Genomic DNA, 15,303 nt, shown 5'->3' with positions numbered 1-15,303 from the left:
ACCTTGGCGCTTAGGAAACAGGTAGCGTCTAGCCATCTGAGGGTACTACTGAAGCCCAGGTTCAGATTTAGGTTTGGGCTGGATCAGAGGCGGCACTGGCTATGCAGGATGTAGGGAAGATTGAGCCTTCTGGCGACTTGAAATAGCAAATAAACTGGGGCGCTTTGGCAAGAAGTAACACATGTGTAACCCATATCCATCCATGGCAGGGCTGAACAGTCCTTTGGGAGAGACTAGGGAGTCGAGGAAGGCGATCTTGTGAGCGTCCTTGATTTCCGTTAAGATAAGCCAAAGGTAGTGCTCCAGCACCACCAGGTTGGCCGTGGCCTTGCCAACTGCCTGCGCAGTGGCTTTTGCAGCTCCTTGAAGGCATCGGAACTCTGGCCGGACTCGTCAATGGTGCGTATAAGTTTGGCCTGAAAAACTCGGCCAGCCGCTGAATAAGCCCTGCTCACCAAAAGCGGAGGTAGTCCTGCGAGGCTTAATGGGTGCGCTACATGGGCCTTCAATCCCAAGGTCAATGGAGGGCAGAGATGTGCGGCTACCACCTCTTCACTTGAAAAAAAGGTGATCTGTGAGCGAAGCAGGGCAAGACTCATGCTCTCGCAATGAGAGCACTCTGTTCCGATGAGCTGTAAAGCTGTATTGGTAAGCTTTATTGTTGTTGGTTGCCACAGTAACAGCAATAAGCTTAAGGAATTCCTGTAAAGTACTTGTTTTTTCATACCAGCAAATCTGTCCATGTCTGGTGCTGTATGCCTTGCATAAACGATGACAAAAGAAAACAAGCATGGCTTGCACCTGTTAAGTTAAAATACTGTGTTAAATAAAATAAAATGTTAAAATAATGTGTGCTCATCATTTTGTGGACAAAATCCCCTAACTTCACCCCGATCAGGAGCTGTGTGTAGGAATTGTGCGCTCATGTGTTTTCAATGCAGTTAACCTTGGGTCGCTTCATGCCATCTACCCACTCATTAAACTATGACAAAAAGCACTTTACACAAAAAGACGGTCATTGCACACTGTAAAGTGATGAAACTATGGCGCCATGTGCTTTTTAAAACCACTTTCATAAATTTAACGTTATATAATATTCTAATATTGAGTTAATACATATTAAAAACACAAACCAGCACATTCTTACCTGTGAAAGTTTATCCAGTTTCTTCAGGAATTTAAATGTTGGTGCTTTCTACAATCAGAGGCTGCGCAATGTTGTGGCATCTTGAAACTCATTGATTTTTATTGTGAGTGATGACACCATGACCATTCCAAGATGGCGACATGTCTGAAGAGGTTGAATGTGGCATCAACCTATATCCAAAGCTCCGTCCCAAATGACCCACATATACACTATGTGCTTATGCACTATGTATTCAATCATGTAGTGAATTAATTATATAAGGTTATTTTGTCATTCATAATCAGAGTCTGATAGCGCCTCCTCCTTCGCTACCTAATTAAAGCTGCTAGTTGAGTGCATGTCCAACATTCCACACTTTATTTTTTCGGTTATTTAAGTGCATCTTCCGAGTATTTAAAATGCACGTTTTCTTTTTGGAATTTTCAGTGAACGCACTACTCACACTATTTATACTACAAAACAAATTTATACTACATAACATAGTGCATAAGTACGCGTTTTGGGACACACCTTATAATCTGGGCTGAAGTAGTAGGTCATCCGGGTACTTTTTGCATACTGTTTTTACGAATACTGTGAATTCGGACATACTACTCTTTTGGCGTACTGTTTTTCGCATATTAGGCTATATAGTAGGGAAGTATAGATTTCAGACGCAGCGAGCGTTTCATGTTGACTGTAAGCAGCTGGAGTTGAATTAACAACAAATAGAACATGAAGCATGAGGAATATCAATGTGTTTACATTTATTTAAATCAAAGGATTACTGTTCCTTTAAACTAATGCTTGGAATGCCATAGTGACGGAACAATCAGAGAGAACACTGTGAAACAGTATATTTAGTTTAGTTATATATTTAGAAACAGTATATTTAGTATATATTTAGTTTATCCACCCTGAAAACAGACAGTCACATCATGATTTGAATCACACAATCGGACACACCGAACACATCCTGTGAGACTGTAAGTGTGCGCCACATCTTGTCAGACGAACAAAACAATGGCTTGATTTCCCAGTCCCGGTCACCATCAGCTAAAGCTCTGGTTGTAGATTCCATGGTTACCATTACCCCTGAGACTCTTCGCTTGTTATTCTGTCATTTATACAGCCAGCAGCCGCAATGTAAATATCTTCTGGCACAGATGATCTGCCAGTCTGATAAAAAACCTGTCGCAGGTGTCAAGCGATGGCTTTTTGAAGACATCGTCTTCACGCATGGCAAATATTACAGAAAGGCTCATTATATGTTGAGCGGTGACACTAATGGGATGTGGATGTTACCGTGGAGACGAGCGTGACCTCATACTACGGGTTATAATGGAAATTGTCGGATAGTGTCACAATTATGAAATAACCACAACCCCCTGAAGCTCATTTATGTAATATTCATGTTTTATGTCATATCCTCCTGAGGAAAACTACATTTATTTCTGTTTAGTGCTCGTTTGTGCAATCAAGTTTCTTATCAGTGCATCTGCAGATTCTGATGTACTGTTTACAGCTGCAAGCACTGAATATGATGAGCATCAGGGGAAATTTAATGTTTCAATTTTGCTGACATTCGTGTTCCGATAATATTCACAGAGAGAATTCAGTTAAAAAGTTTCATTATGAAAAGGTCATTTCTGAATGGAGCCCATTTTAAAATGTAAAATGTTGGCTATAAATAGCACATTATAGGCCTACATCTTTTTCCTTCTACAGGTGAAAAATACTCTTTACGTCTGAATGCGCAAGCGAATCACAAAAATATTTCCAGGTCACAGTTCACCTCAAAAGAACGAAGATAAGAATATATTTTCACCCATTTTTAGGACCATGACATTTTTTTTTTTTTGCTGACATTTGTTTTCTGCATGACAATAATATAAAGAGAATTGACAATGACAATGATTCATGAATAGAATTAAATATGAATGCGACAATCTTTTAAATTCCAATAAAAATGACAATAAAAATGTCAGATAAAAAATGTGAAAAAATAGACCCAGTGAAAATAATAACATTTAAAACTTTTAATTTATAAATAGCACAATTATGTTGCTCAGTCGTGTTTCTCCTTGTTCAAATGAAAATACACATTCTGAATATCGGTGTATTTAATTAATTTACCATTTCTGAAACAAAAAATACATTCAGATAAATCTGAAGTCTTACAGTAAAACTTTTAAAAGTGTACATGTCATGTAAACACTCTTTTGTCTCTCACACTCAGTTTCTATGAAAAATGACTTTAGTCTGTTTGAGCACGTGATTTATACCGGCAAAGTCTTCAATAAAAGCCCACAAATACTGTAACATGCATGTGTGTGTTTGTGTGTGTGTGGTTGGGTGAATCTCACAAAACCTGACAAGAACATGTCTGGGTCATTTACCATACATCAAAATTAAAAGAAAAAAATAAATAAATCATATTTTGTGCATTAACATGTAAAACATATTAAATTAAAATATATTAATATGTATATTCATTTAAATATATTAAAAAGCTTTAAATTAAAATGTCCAGGTGCCATAAACCAAAATCAAAAGAAAATATATGAAATCCTGTTTTGCACATTAAAATGTTAAATATATTAAATTAAAACATTAAAATAATTAAAATTAAGATATATTAAAATGCTCCAGGTGCATTAAAGCAATGAGAATTTAAAGGGAAATGTGCTCAAATGTCATGAATATAATGTCATAAATCTTGCCACAAAGTTTCTGAAAATAAGTTAATTTTGTGCAAAAACAAACAAACAACAACAAAAAAATATATATATAATTTTCTCTCTCTCTCGCTCTCTTGTTTGGGTGAAATATGTTTTTGTTGTGAGATTCGCCTGTGTGTGTGTGCGTGTGTGTTCTTGTGTTAATTAGACAGCCTGTACGACGTGAAGAAGAGGAAATGTTTATGCACCTTCTCACTGTTACTGCGCATCTTACTCATAATTAACTGTTTAAAATAGTTTTATATTAAATCATACCATAACTGTTAACATCACAGTGTCTTTACCTATTCTTCTCCTTTTCTCTGTAGGTTTCTCTCTTGTGAGATATGATCTCAGAACAGGAAATGACTCTAAAGGGAGGCGATGTCCCAGAATGCACTGCATACCTGTTGTGAGCCTTTTACCCTCGTAGTCTCCATTTGTCTCTCCTCTCAGTTTGTCTCATCTCTCACTCTCTCTCCTGGAAGTTGTTCAGTATCTGAGTGAATTCACATCAGTTCATCATTCACGGATCACAGTCCTGTTCATTCATTTCCTCCAGAAAAGAGTTGAATCAAACCAACCAGCTCTGAGATAACTCATTTTGATTGGACTGATGATGTAATCGAATCAGTCTGGGGAACTAAAGCCGTTTTATTATCAGAAAACATTTTGTTTTGCTTCAATGCGGCAACATCCTATATTAACTCATTACAAATGTCTGAATGTGATTCATTAGATCATGTGTGTCTGTAACAGTGCATCTAGGATCTTTTCACTAATGTTCATTTTCTTTATTCTCAGCTGGTGTTTTGGTGATGTTCAGTGGATGTATGAAGTCAGTTCTATGGAAGCTTGACAGAATAACAATAAGTAAATAAATAAAAAAAGGTAATTGCAACTTTTTATCTCATAATTATGATGTTTTTATGTTTAAAAAAATTGCAAGATATAAGCTTGAGATGTTAAGTCGCAATTCTGAGAAGAAAAGTGCGAATTGTGAGACTCACAACTCACAATTGTGAGGAAAAAAGTAAAGCTTGTTTCCACCATGGAATAAAAACATATAGTAATTGCGACTTTATATGTCATAATTCAGACTTTTCTTCTCAAAATAGGTAGCTTATATCTCACAATTGGGAGAATCTCATAATTCAGACTTTTTTCTCACAATTGCTATAGCTTATATCTCACAATTCAGACTTGACTTCTCAGAATTGGTCGCTTATTTCTTATAATTTGGACTTTTCTTCTCAGAATAGGTCGTTTATATCTCGCAATTGTAAGAATATAATTCAAACTTTTTTTCTTGCAATTACCAGTTTATATCTCACAATTCAGACTTTTCTTCTCAGAATTGCAAGTAGAATTGCCCACAATTCTAAAAAAAACAAAAAAAAATTCAATTAATTTATGACTTTAGTTCATTTCAGAATTGCAAGAGAAAAGTCTGAATTCATCTTCTTATTCCATAGAAGAATTCACACAGATTTTAGATCATCTCATTAACTAGCACCATCATCCACTAACCACAAACAAACAAACAAACAAACAAACAAACAAACACAATACTGTCTGTCTTCATTTTTAACACTAGATCTACTGTTTTATCATCTCAAACCGCTCACACATCTGCTCAGACTTTTCTTCTCAAAATAGGTAGCTTATATCTCACAATTGGGAGAATCTCATAATTCAGACTTTTTTCTCACAATTGCTATAGCTTATATCTCACAATTCAGACTTGACTTCTCAGAATTGGTCGCTTATTTCTTATAATTTGGACTTTTCTTCTCAGAATAGGTCGTTTATATCTCGCAATTGTAAGAATATAATTCAAACTTTTTTTCTTGCAATTACCAGTTTATATCTCACAATTCAGACTTTTCTTCTCAGAATTGCAAGTAGAATTGCCCACAATTCTAAAAAAAACAAAAAAAAATTTCAATTAATTTATGACTTTAGTTCATTTCAGAATTGCAAGAGAAAAGTCTGAATTCATCTTCTTATTCCATAGAAGAATTCACACAGATTTTAGATCATCTCATTAACTAGCACCATCATCCACTAACCACAAACAAACAAACAAACACAATACAATACTGTCTGTCTTCATTTTTAACACTAGATCTACTGTTTTATCATCTCAAACCGCTCACACATCTGTCTGTACGCTGTTTTGCTTGTAAAGTGTACATATGCATCTTTCGTATGCATTTTGTATCTAATGAATGACATTCAGACATTTTTTAAGAGTCTTAAGTGTCCAGATACTGCTCCTCAACTACCGTCTCTCTCTCTCTCGGTCTATCTGTCTGTCTCAAGGTTGTTTCTTGGCGTTCCTGCCGAACTTGTCGCTGAGTTGTTGAATGAGGTCAGCCAGTTCTCCAGTGGCCTGAGATTTCTCTTCCAGAAGTTCGTAGCGCAGACTGGAGATGTCCTGTTTTATTTCCTTCAGTTCACCTGTAACACACAGGGCTTGAGTTACTCATACTGTAGATAAGCAGATTTTTACAAGACACATGATTTGAGCTGACCGTCTGGGGTGAAATATAAGAGACTACAGTAAATTTACTGGCTTTGTACCTTCATTGACTTCATCATTCTCTCTGTCAACCTGAGCCTTCAAAACATAGCGCTTAATCAAGCGCTTCATTATCTTCTGTTAGAAAGAAAGACAGACAGAAATGAGGGAGAAAGAGCATGTCCGTTCAAACTGACTGCATACAGAGATCATAATGAACTCTCTTCAGTTTCATATGGTTTGTTGAGTCTCTCACCTGATATCTTGTGGGGTTTTTGATGGGTTTCTTGATGGTGTTCTCCTCTCGGCTCCTGAGATTTGCTCGGTGATGATCAGTCTGAAAAAATGCCAATATTCAACATTCTCTAATTCAACTGACATGATTTGACAACAGAATCTAATCATATTTATAATGCATTACTGCTTTGAGTCTTCGTAATGTGAAACTGATTGTGTGGTGATCATTCATTAGTTATGAATACGCTGATGTGTTGGTTTTATGCACATTACATTCCAAATAAAAGGAGAAAACGATCAAAAGAAATGAAGTACACTTCATCTGTAAGGTATTAATTAAAGGTAAAAATAGGCATTACCACCTGGTTATGTAATATACATATAAACACTTTTTTTTGCATTAAATTTGCAACAAAAATAACTACATCACAATACTACAAAAATCATGTTCATAATCATAATATGTGACCCTGAACCACAAAACCAGTCTTAAGTCGATGGGGTATATTTGTAGCAATAGCCAAAAATACATTGTATGGATCAAAATTTATTTTATGCCAAAATCATTAGGATATTAAGTAAAGATCATGTTCCATGAAGATATTTTGTAAATTTCCTACCGTAAATATATCAAAACTTAATTTTTGTTTAGTAATATCCATTGCTAAAAACTTCATTTGGACAACTTCAAAGGCAATTTTCTCAATATTTAGATTTTTTTGCACCCTCAGATTCCAGATTTTCAAATAGTTGTATCTCGACCAAATATCATCCTATATCCTAACAAACCATACATCAATGGGAAGCTTATTTATTCAGCTTTCAGATGATGTATATATCTAAATTTCAAAAATTGACTGGTTTTGTGGTCCAGGGTCACATATATATTATTTATTATATTTCTCTATCTCCATCTCTCTCTATATATATATTACACTTATTTGTACAACTTCAATTGTTTATTATTTATATACATTATGTATTATTTATATTTATGATATATCAAATTAAATATTTTTTCATTCTGTTTTAGTACATTCTATTCCGTTTTCAGCCTTAATTCTCTTTAGAAATTTTCTGTGAGCTTCGGAAATGCAGCGACACTTTAAATGACACTTGATTGAGTCTCACTGTCAGGATCATTTCCATTTAAAAGATCTTAATCAAAGTCTTTCTGTCCGTCTGCAGCTGCAAATCAGTTTTGGAGACACAAAACTGCAGACGAGAGAGAACTGAGACATCAGGAAATCAGACGAGACATTCCGATCCGCTGTGAGACAGATTAAACCGGCACAAGTTTAAAGACACAATTACATCTACAGTGCATGAGGAACTTAAATGATGTTCAAGATAATACACTGAACAAAATTTTCATGAGCTGAACTCAAAGATCTAAGACTTTTTTTCTATGTACACAAAAGGCCTATTTCTCTCAAATATTGTGGCCTTTTATTGTGGCCAGCCTAAGGCACACCTGTGCAATAATCATGCTGTCTAATCAGCATCTTGATATGCCACACCTGTGAGGTGGATGGATTATCTCGGCAAAGGAGAAGTGCTCACTAACACAGATTTAGACAGATTTGTGAACAATATTTGAGAGAAATAGGCCTTTTGTGTACATAGAAAAAGTCTTAGATCTTTGAGTTCAGCTCGTGAAAAATGGGGGCAAAAACAAAAGTGTTGTGTTTATAATTTTGTTCAGTGTATATAAGTAGGAACTATATAAGTATAATAAGTAGACACTTTTAGTGTGCAGTATGTGTTTTACCTTCGGCCGTGAATTGAGCATTCCCATCTCCAGCTCGTTGTCATGCCGATGACCTTTGCCCTTACACAGTCGTATAAGGCAGGACTTGACCCGGATGATCAGGTAGTAGAACGATTTTGGAGTGGGCACCAGGTTAAACGGGGCAGGCAGCGTCCTTCCCTCTTCGAAATATGACAACCAGAGTTTAGCACGAGCAAACTTCCACTCCACATCAGCGTCTTCCTGCAGATATCGAGAGATTTATCAACTCACAAATCCTGATGCCATTGATGACAAAGAATAGAAAATATTTTCTTTCTCTTCATATTTTATATCAATATGGTACAAAATAATAAACCAGATAAGCGAGTAAGGTCAAAAGTAACCTAAAAGTAATCAAAAAGTAGTCTGAATATATTACGTAAAATGTGTAATCTAACAGATTACAGTCATTTATATATAGCAGGGGTGGCGAACTCCGGTCCTGGAGAGCCTCAGCCCTGCAGAGTTCAGCTCCAACCCTAATTAAAACTCACCTGCCTGTAGCTTTCTAGTAACCCTTCAGACCTTGATTAGCTTGTTCAGGTGTGTTTGATTAGGGTTGAAGCAAAACTCTCCAGGGCTGTGGCTCTCCAGGACCGATGTTCGCCACCCCTGAATTAGGACAACCAAAACCGGGAACACTTCTCATAACACCCGATGTACTTGCTACATCGTTAGAAGAATGACATCTACACTAATATTAGTGTGCAGCTCGTATACCCCCCCCCCCCCCCCCCCCCGATATATATAGTATAAGTATAATTGTCAGGTACATTTATCTTGCTTTAAGGAGGTTTAGATAGACTTCAGAAAGATTTAGAATCAGTATTTTTTGCAGTAAATAACAAATAGGTTAGTTAAAGTACATCTGAGATTTTAAAGTTAACATTTCATTACAGGTGCACAGTTCTCTGATGCTATGTTGATATGCAGGTAAACAAATAATGAACAAATTTTATATAAAATAACAAGAGTTTTTCTCATTATTTTAATTTGAAAAGTATTTTTCGCTTTAATTTCATTTTGAATTCTAAATTTTTTTTTATAATATATATATATATATTTTATATATATATATATATATATATATATATATATATATATATATATATATATATATATATGTATATAATTTGCTTTGCTTCATTCATTCAATAATTTGGTTTAGATATGTTTTTTTTTGTTTTTTGTTTTTTTTGTGAAACCAAAACCTCAATAAGATTCAGAATCAGTATTTTTTGCAGTAAATTCGTACCTCAATTTCCTGGTATGAGTTGTTGATCATTGCGATCAGCATGTTGAGAAGAACCACCACCATAGTGACATTATAAACCCCGTATAAAACGTAACCAATGTTCTCGATGAACTTGTGATCATACTTCAGAACCACAGAAATCACCTCCGACAGACCGAATATAGACCAGAACAGAGTCTTAAAGCTCTCCTCAACCCTGTCAACAAACACAGAGCAGAGGAACATTATTGCTCAGATCACAATACTAAGGAAAGTTCTCGATTACATTTCACTTAAAAATCAACTTTTTTTTCCACAAAGACAAAAACATACAAAGTATACCATATACCACACTATAATCAATATATGTTCTTTATACAAAAGCAAAAATGTCAGATTTAATACATAATATATTCATATTATAATATTAATATAACCATAAACACACCACAAAAAAAAAAAGTTTTCCAGTACAAATATCTACACATTATAAATTCAGTACAATATTAAGCCTTGTTTACTGAAAAAAAAAAAGTTGAAGATTAAGTACGTTTTTGCTTAAAACAAGAAAAAAATATCTGTCAGTGGGTTCAGAAAAATAAACTTAATTCAAAGGGAAAACAATTTTCTTTTCTTTTTTTTGTTACCCCACTGACAGATATTGTTTTGTTTGTTTGTTTAAGCAAAGTCACTTAATTTGAATGTTTTTTAAGAAAATAAAGCTTACAATCTTAAGTCATGTTGCTTCTCAAATAAATGTATCTTGATTTAAGAATGATTAGATATTTTAATAGAAAACAAGACAAAAATACAAAGAAAAACATTTCTGCAGTAAAAAGCTACATTTTAATTAATTCAATTAATTTAATTTAATGTTTAATTTACTTATAAATAAAGACAACTTTGAAAGACCTTAATGTTTATTGTGATTTTTAATGTGGTTTCTTTTTTTAAATATGAATAATATTTTCTGTTATGTTTAATTTTGGATTTTTTTTTTTTAGCAAACTAAACAAAACAGGTTTAAACCGTTTAAACCATGATTTCCGATTAGACCAATATAAAAATCCACTTTAAATAAATGACCCTTTTTCCAGTGCAGAAACAACTGAGACATTTTATGACATGGATGGATGCACAGACAGAGACTTTTGTTTGCAAACATTTGTATCTTAGTAAGTTTGAGACCTGCTGTGATTTCTTCTAGAGCAGAAACATGAGATTACTGGGGTCTTTTTCTCACGAGCAACATCCGAGAAGCAGGAGAACTTCAGCAAGTCTTCAGTTCAACACTTCTGTGATTGTGCTTACTTGTGCACAAAATATTTGTATTCCCTCTGCACCTGTTTTTAACTGAGAACTGTGTTCATGAGCTGAATGACTGCAGAATGAAGATGATGAATCACTCAGTGAATCAGATGGAGTGACGCTGGAGAACAGAAGAACAGAGGCTCTGTTAAATAATGGATTTGTTTTGTGATGTTGCTGAAATGTTAGTGTTTTAATGCTGAACTCATCGAGTGGACAAAGTCAAGGTCTCACTCCCTCCGTGTTGCTCTGAATATTTAAACGGGTTGCGTCTGTGCCGATGCTGGAATATAAATCGCCAACAAAAGTACTAAGGTTTACATTGTGATTATTTGTAAGCATATTTTCAGTCCAAATTCTCACTGTTATGCATTTGGATACATTACTTTTGAGTTTATTTGTAATTCTTAATAGATTCTCACTGCTGTATTGTATTTTTGTTGTATTCAAACAATAAAAAAAACTAATCACACTATGATTTATAAATATTTTACAATTAAAATTAGGGATGCACCGATATGAAAAGTTTGGCCGATACCGATAACGATTATTCTTTATTTTTGAAAGCCGATAACCGATATGTTGGCCGATAAATCTATATCCAAATTGTTATATACTTTTTGAGAGCCTGATTACAAAAAAAGGTCTCATCATTAAAAGCCACATCCCAAACACTTTAACATAAGCAGCCTAGTTTGAACGGTGTACGTTTTAAAAATATTTTTACTCTCCCATTACCAAATTTAGTCATAAAGTCTTACAAATAAATAAAATAATGCAAACAAGTCACTGGACATCATTACACGTGTAAAGAATCAAAATGAATGTGCCATAGATCAATAAAACGGAATAGCCTCTGCACGGACAATAATTAAATGATTTTAATTACTAACCCATATTGTTGATGAAAATAATAAGAGAAAAATACAAGTGGTTGTTGTTATTAATAATGTATCAATGATTTTGAAAAAGTAACAAATTAATACCACTGTTTTAAATAGCAGCCATTGAGCTGCAGCTCAAGCTGAAGCTGAAGAGCTGAGTGAACATGGTAAACTGAAGCGTTTTGCTGGCAGCTTATTTAACTCATGGAAATGCATCCTGAGATTAATATTAATACAACATAAACATATTACAACTTATATATGTACAAAATGACGCAGTTATTGCATGCTATAGTCAGAATGTGTGATCCTGTTGTGGATGCGCTCTTCCCATAACAACGCGCTGAAACATGGCAACTAAACCCTAAGAATTCACAATGTTTTTTTATAATAATGTTCTCATTAGAATGTTATATACACGACATTCCCAATCATAGTTATTAATGTTGTGCACTGCTGTTTGAGTTTATCACCGGTAAACTGAAGCGCTCTTTTAACTTAACCAAACGCATTCTATATGAGATAAATCAGATATACATCAAATAAACACAATATTACAATGTACAATTGCACAAAAGGCTGCAAACGAACAGCGAGCATCTGAAGTGTCTCTGAAGGAAATAATGCATTATTTATCGGCTTTAAGATATCGGCCAAATTTTCTTATCAGGCCGATACCGATAAAACAGAAAAAATGAGCATTTATCGGCTGATACCGATATGGTGGCCGATATATCGTGCATCCCTAATTAAAATCATATATTTTTATGCTTTTCACATTACAATACAGTACATTTGAGGTAAAATGCAGTTAATTATTTTGAAAAATGCCACAATGCTAATTAAATAATGGTCCTAAAAATAGATTTCATTTTCTTCATATAAAATATAAATATATATTTTTTGTTGGTATGATTTTAGGGTGTAATTATTAGCAGATTCTGTAAGGTTCACGCAGATACTCTTTCACTCTTTCACATTTATATTATAAATAAATACATACATAGGTCCTAAAAATAGGTTTAATTTTCTTCATGTAAAATATAAATATACATTTCTTTATTATGATTTTGAGGTGAAAGATGAGCAGATTTTGATTCATGCAGATACACTTTCACTCGTGTATAATTTACACTTAAATCTAATGTATTATATATTAATATATTAAATATACTTGCATTCATTTTCCTACCATTTTTTTCATACTCTCTAACATTTTCCTTTTTTAATTTAAGTCTCTCTATTTCACACTTGATATTTTCTCAGTCTCTCATTCATTATTAATATATCTAGATGTGGTTTAGCGTTTCTCTATATCTCCAGTAAATTATTTGATTATTTCAGAGAGTAGGTATATTATAGCCATGAGCAACTGGTTTTATTAACATGTAAATCATATTAGAAAGAGAGTATTCAAAAAATTATCCACCTAAGAAGTTCTTCTATCGCTTCTGTTATGATCTCCTTCTCTCTCTCTTTCTATTTCCCCTCATAAATGACATCTCCTTCTCTTTATTGTTCTTAATGACACTTCTTTTCTACTCATCTTTCCTGTTTTCCATCCATTAGTCTCTCAGAAGAAAGACTGGCCCGCTCACCACCCAAACACACCGGATCCGCCGAATAAATATTAGCAAGAGATTAAACGCCATCACTTCACACATCAAAATGATGAAACGAGCTCATCTGTTTAATATGAAAAAATATTATTTTGTGTGAGAGATTAAAACTTCAGTTCCTCTGTCATTCTTCAGTTGTTTGCTGACTAGATCAAAAGCCATTAAATTTGTGTGAGCTAAAACGGACCCCTAAAGTAAATCTGACAAAACCTCAGTGACGTCCAGCAACATTATGTCAAGAAAAACAAGTCAGCTCTACTCAGAGAATAGATTTAATGGAATGACTCAACAAAAATTATCATTTGCTGACAATCTACTCCCCCTCAGGCCATCCAAGATGCAGATGAGTTTGTTTGTTCATGGGAACAGATTTGGAAAGTGGTGGATCAGGATGCTATTCCATAGCCTCGAGTCCTCTGATCTCCCCTCTCCTTTGGGGGATAAGATTCACTCCTCCAGAAGTTGACCTTCGGGATGGCGAGCCCCGCCTACTTTAGCCACTCCGGGCTCTTTTGTTCTCTTGCCATAGCCGTGCCCTTTCACACCAGGCAGGGATTTGCAAGTCTGGCGGCGTGGACATCTCGTTCCCCTAGCGTTTTCCGACGCAGCTCGAGTTCCCGAAGGGGAACGTCCCAGGTTACGTATGTAACCATGGTTCCCCGAGGGAACGAGACGCTGCGTCGCAAGGCCATACTTCCGGCATCCCTACTAGAGCTTGCTTCACTCCTAAGAAGCTAGCGCCGGTGGCACCTCACGTGCTTTTAAAGCTTCCTGGTCATGACGTCACCCGCCGCGGACGTCTCGCCCATCGTTCGACTGATTACACATATGATTCAGAGCTTGGTATCGCTGAAGGCATTCCCCTAGCGTTTTCCGACGCAGCGTCTCGTTCCCTCGGGGAACCATGGTTACATACGTAACCTGGGATGTTTCTCCAGGGAAAAAGTCATGAAAAACAGTCAAAAACAGTTCTAAACAAATATGTACGTCATTCTGACGGCACCCATTCACTGCAGAGGATCCATTGGTGAGCAAGTGATGTAATGCTACATTTCTCCAAATCTGTTCCCATGAAGAAACAAACTCATCTACATCTTGGATGGCTTGAGGGGAAATATTTTAAGAACATTTTTGGATGAACTATTTCTTTAAGACATGTATTCTTCTCAGAAAAGGCAATTCACTGCAATGGGATAAATAAAGATTTTAAAAAATATGATATTAAATGAGAAATGATTACAATGCCCTGCATCATATTTGTTGAATGAAATCCTTTTGACTAATTTTGGGCTGCTGATTCCAAAAGTGTCTCATGTTTTGCTCGAGCATGTCACACTTGGTCACAAAATAAGATGAATTTCATTGCATTTATTTGCTTTTCACAACCATTTGTAATTTGAAGTCGTCTTGTTTTCTCTCTTAATCAGTAGAAAAACTGCCAGAAAGACATGATTCCTGTCTTCCTCTGAGCCAACTATTTGTTCAATTCACAGCCCATTTTCAAATGTATGAATGATTGTGAAGACAATATTTTATTATGAGGGGCCGTACAAGTCATAATTCATTCTGGCACTCTCACACACTTACATTCTCCTTTCACATACATATATTTTTGCTTTCACACACTTACATTCTCCTTTCACATGCATACATTTCTACTCTCACACACACACACATACATTCTCCTTTCACGTATATATAGAATGCATGTATGTCTGAAGAAAATATGTGTATGTAAGAGAAGAATGTATGTATGTGTGAGAGAGTAGTGGAAACGGAAGGCGTATAGTGGAAACGGAAGGAGTATGGAAACGGAAGGAGTATAGTGGAAACGGAAGGAGTATGGAAACGGAAGGAGT

General features: G+C 35.1%; 1 protein-coding gene across 1 annotated transcript in view; it reads right to left on the bottom strand.

Annotated features, from left to right (window-relative positions):
- Positions 1-6,162: 6,162 nt before the first annotated feature.
- LOC107596405 (short transient receptor potential channel 7) overlaps positions 6,163-15,303 on the bottom strand; it is an 82,359-nt gene continuing 73,218 nt past the window's right edge. Inside the window, exons 8-12 of the mRNA XM_016287125.1 lie at positions 9,655-9,850; positions 8,379-8,600; positions 6,627-6,707; positions 6,433-6,508; positions 6,163-6,309 (exon numbers count right to left, since the gene is read on the bottom strand). Coding sequence (XP_016142611.1) covers positions 6,167-6,309; positions 6,433-6,508; positions 6,627-6,707; positions 8,379-8,600; positions 9,655-9,850 — 718 coding nt within the window. The 3' untranslated portion in view covers positions 6,163-6,166. The remainder of the gene's footprint in view (positions 6,310-6,432; positions 6,509-6,626; positions 6,708-8,378; positions 8,601-9,654; positions 9,851-15,303) is intronic.

The sequence above is a fragment of the Sinocyclocheilus grahami genome, unplaced genomic scaffold (assembly GCF_001515645.1).
Source record: "Sinocyclocheilus grahami isolate Dianchi unplaced genomic scaffold, SAMN03320097.WGS_v1.1 scaffold218.1, whole genome shotgun sequence".
Classification (NCBI taxonomy): Eukaryota; Metazoa; Chordata; class Actinopteri; order Cypriniformes; family Cyprinidae; genus Sinocyclocheilus; species Sinocyclocheilus grahami.
Note: the sequence above shows the minus strand (reverse complement) of the source record. Positions and strands in the feature narration are given on the sequence as shown.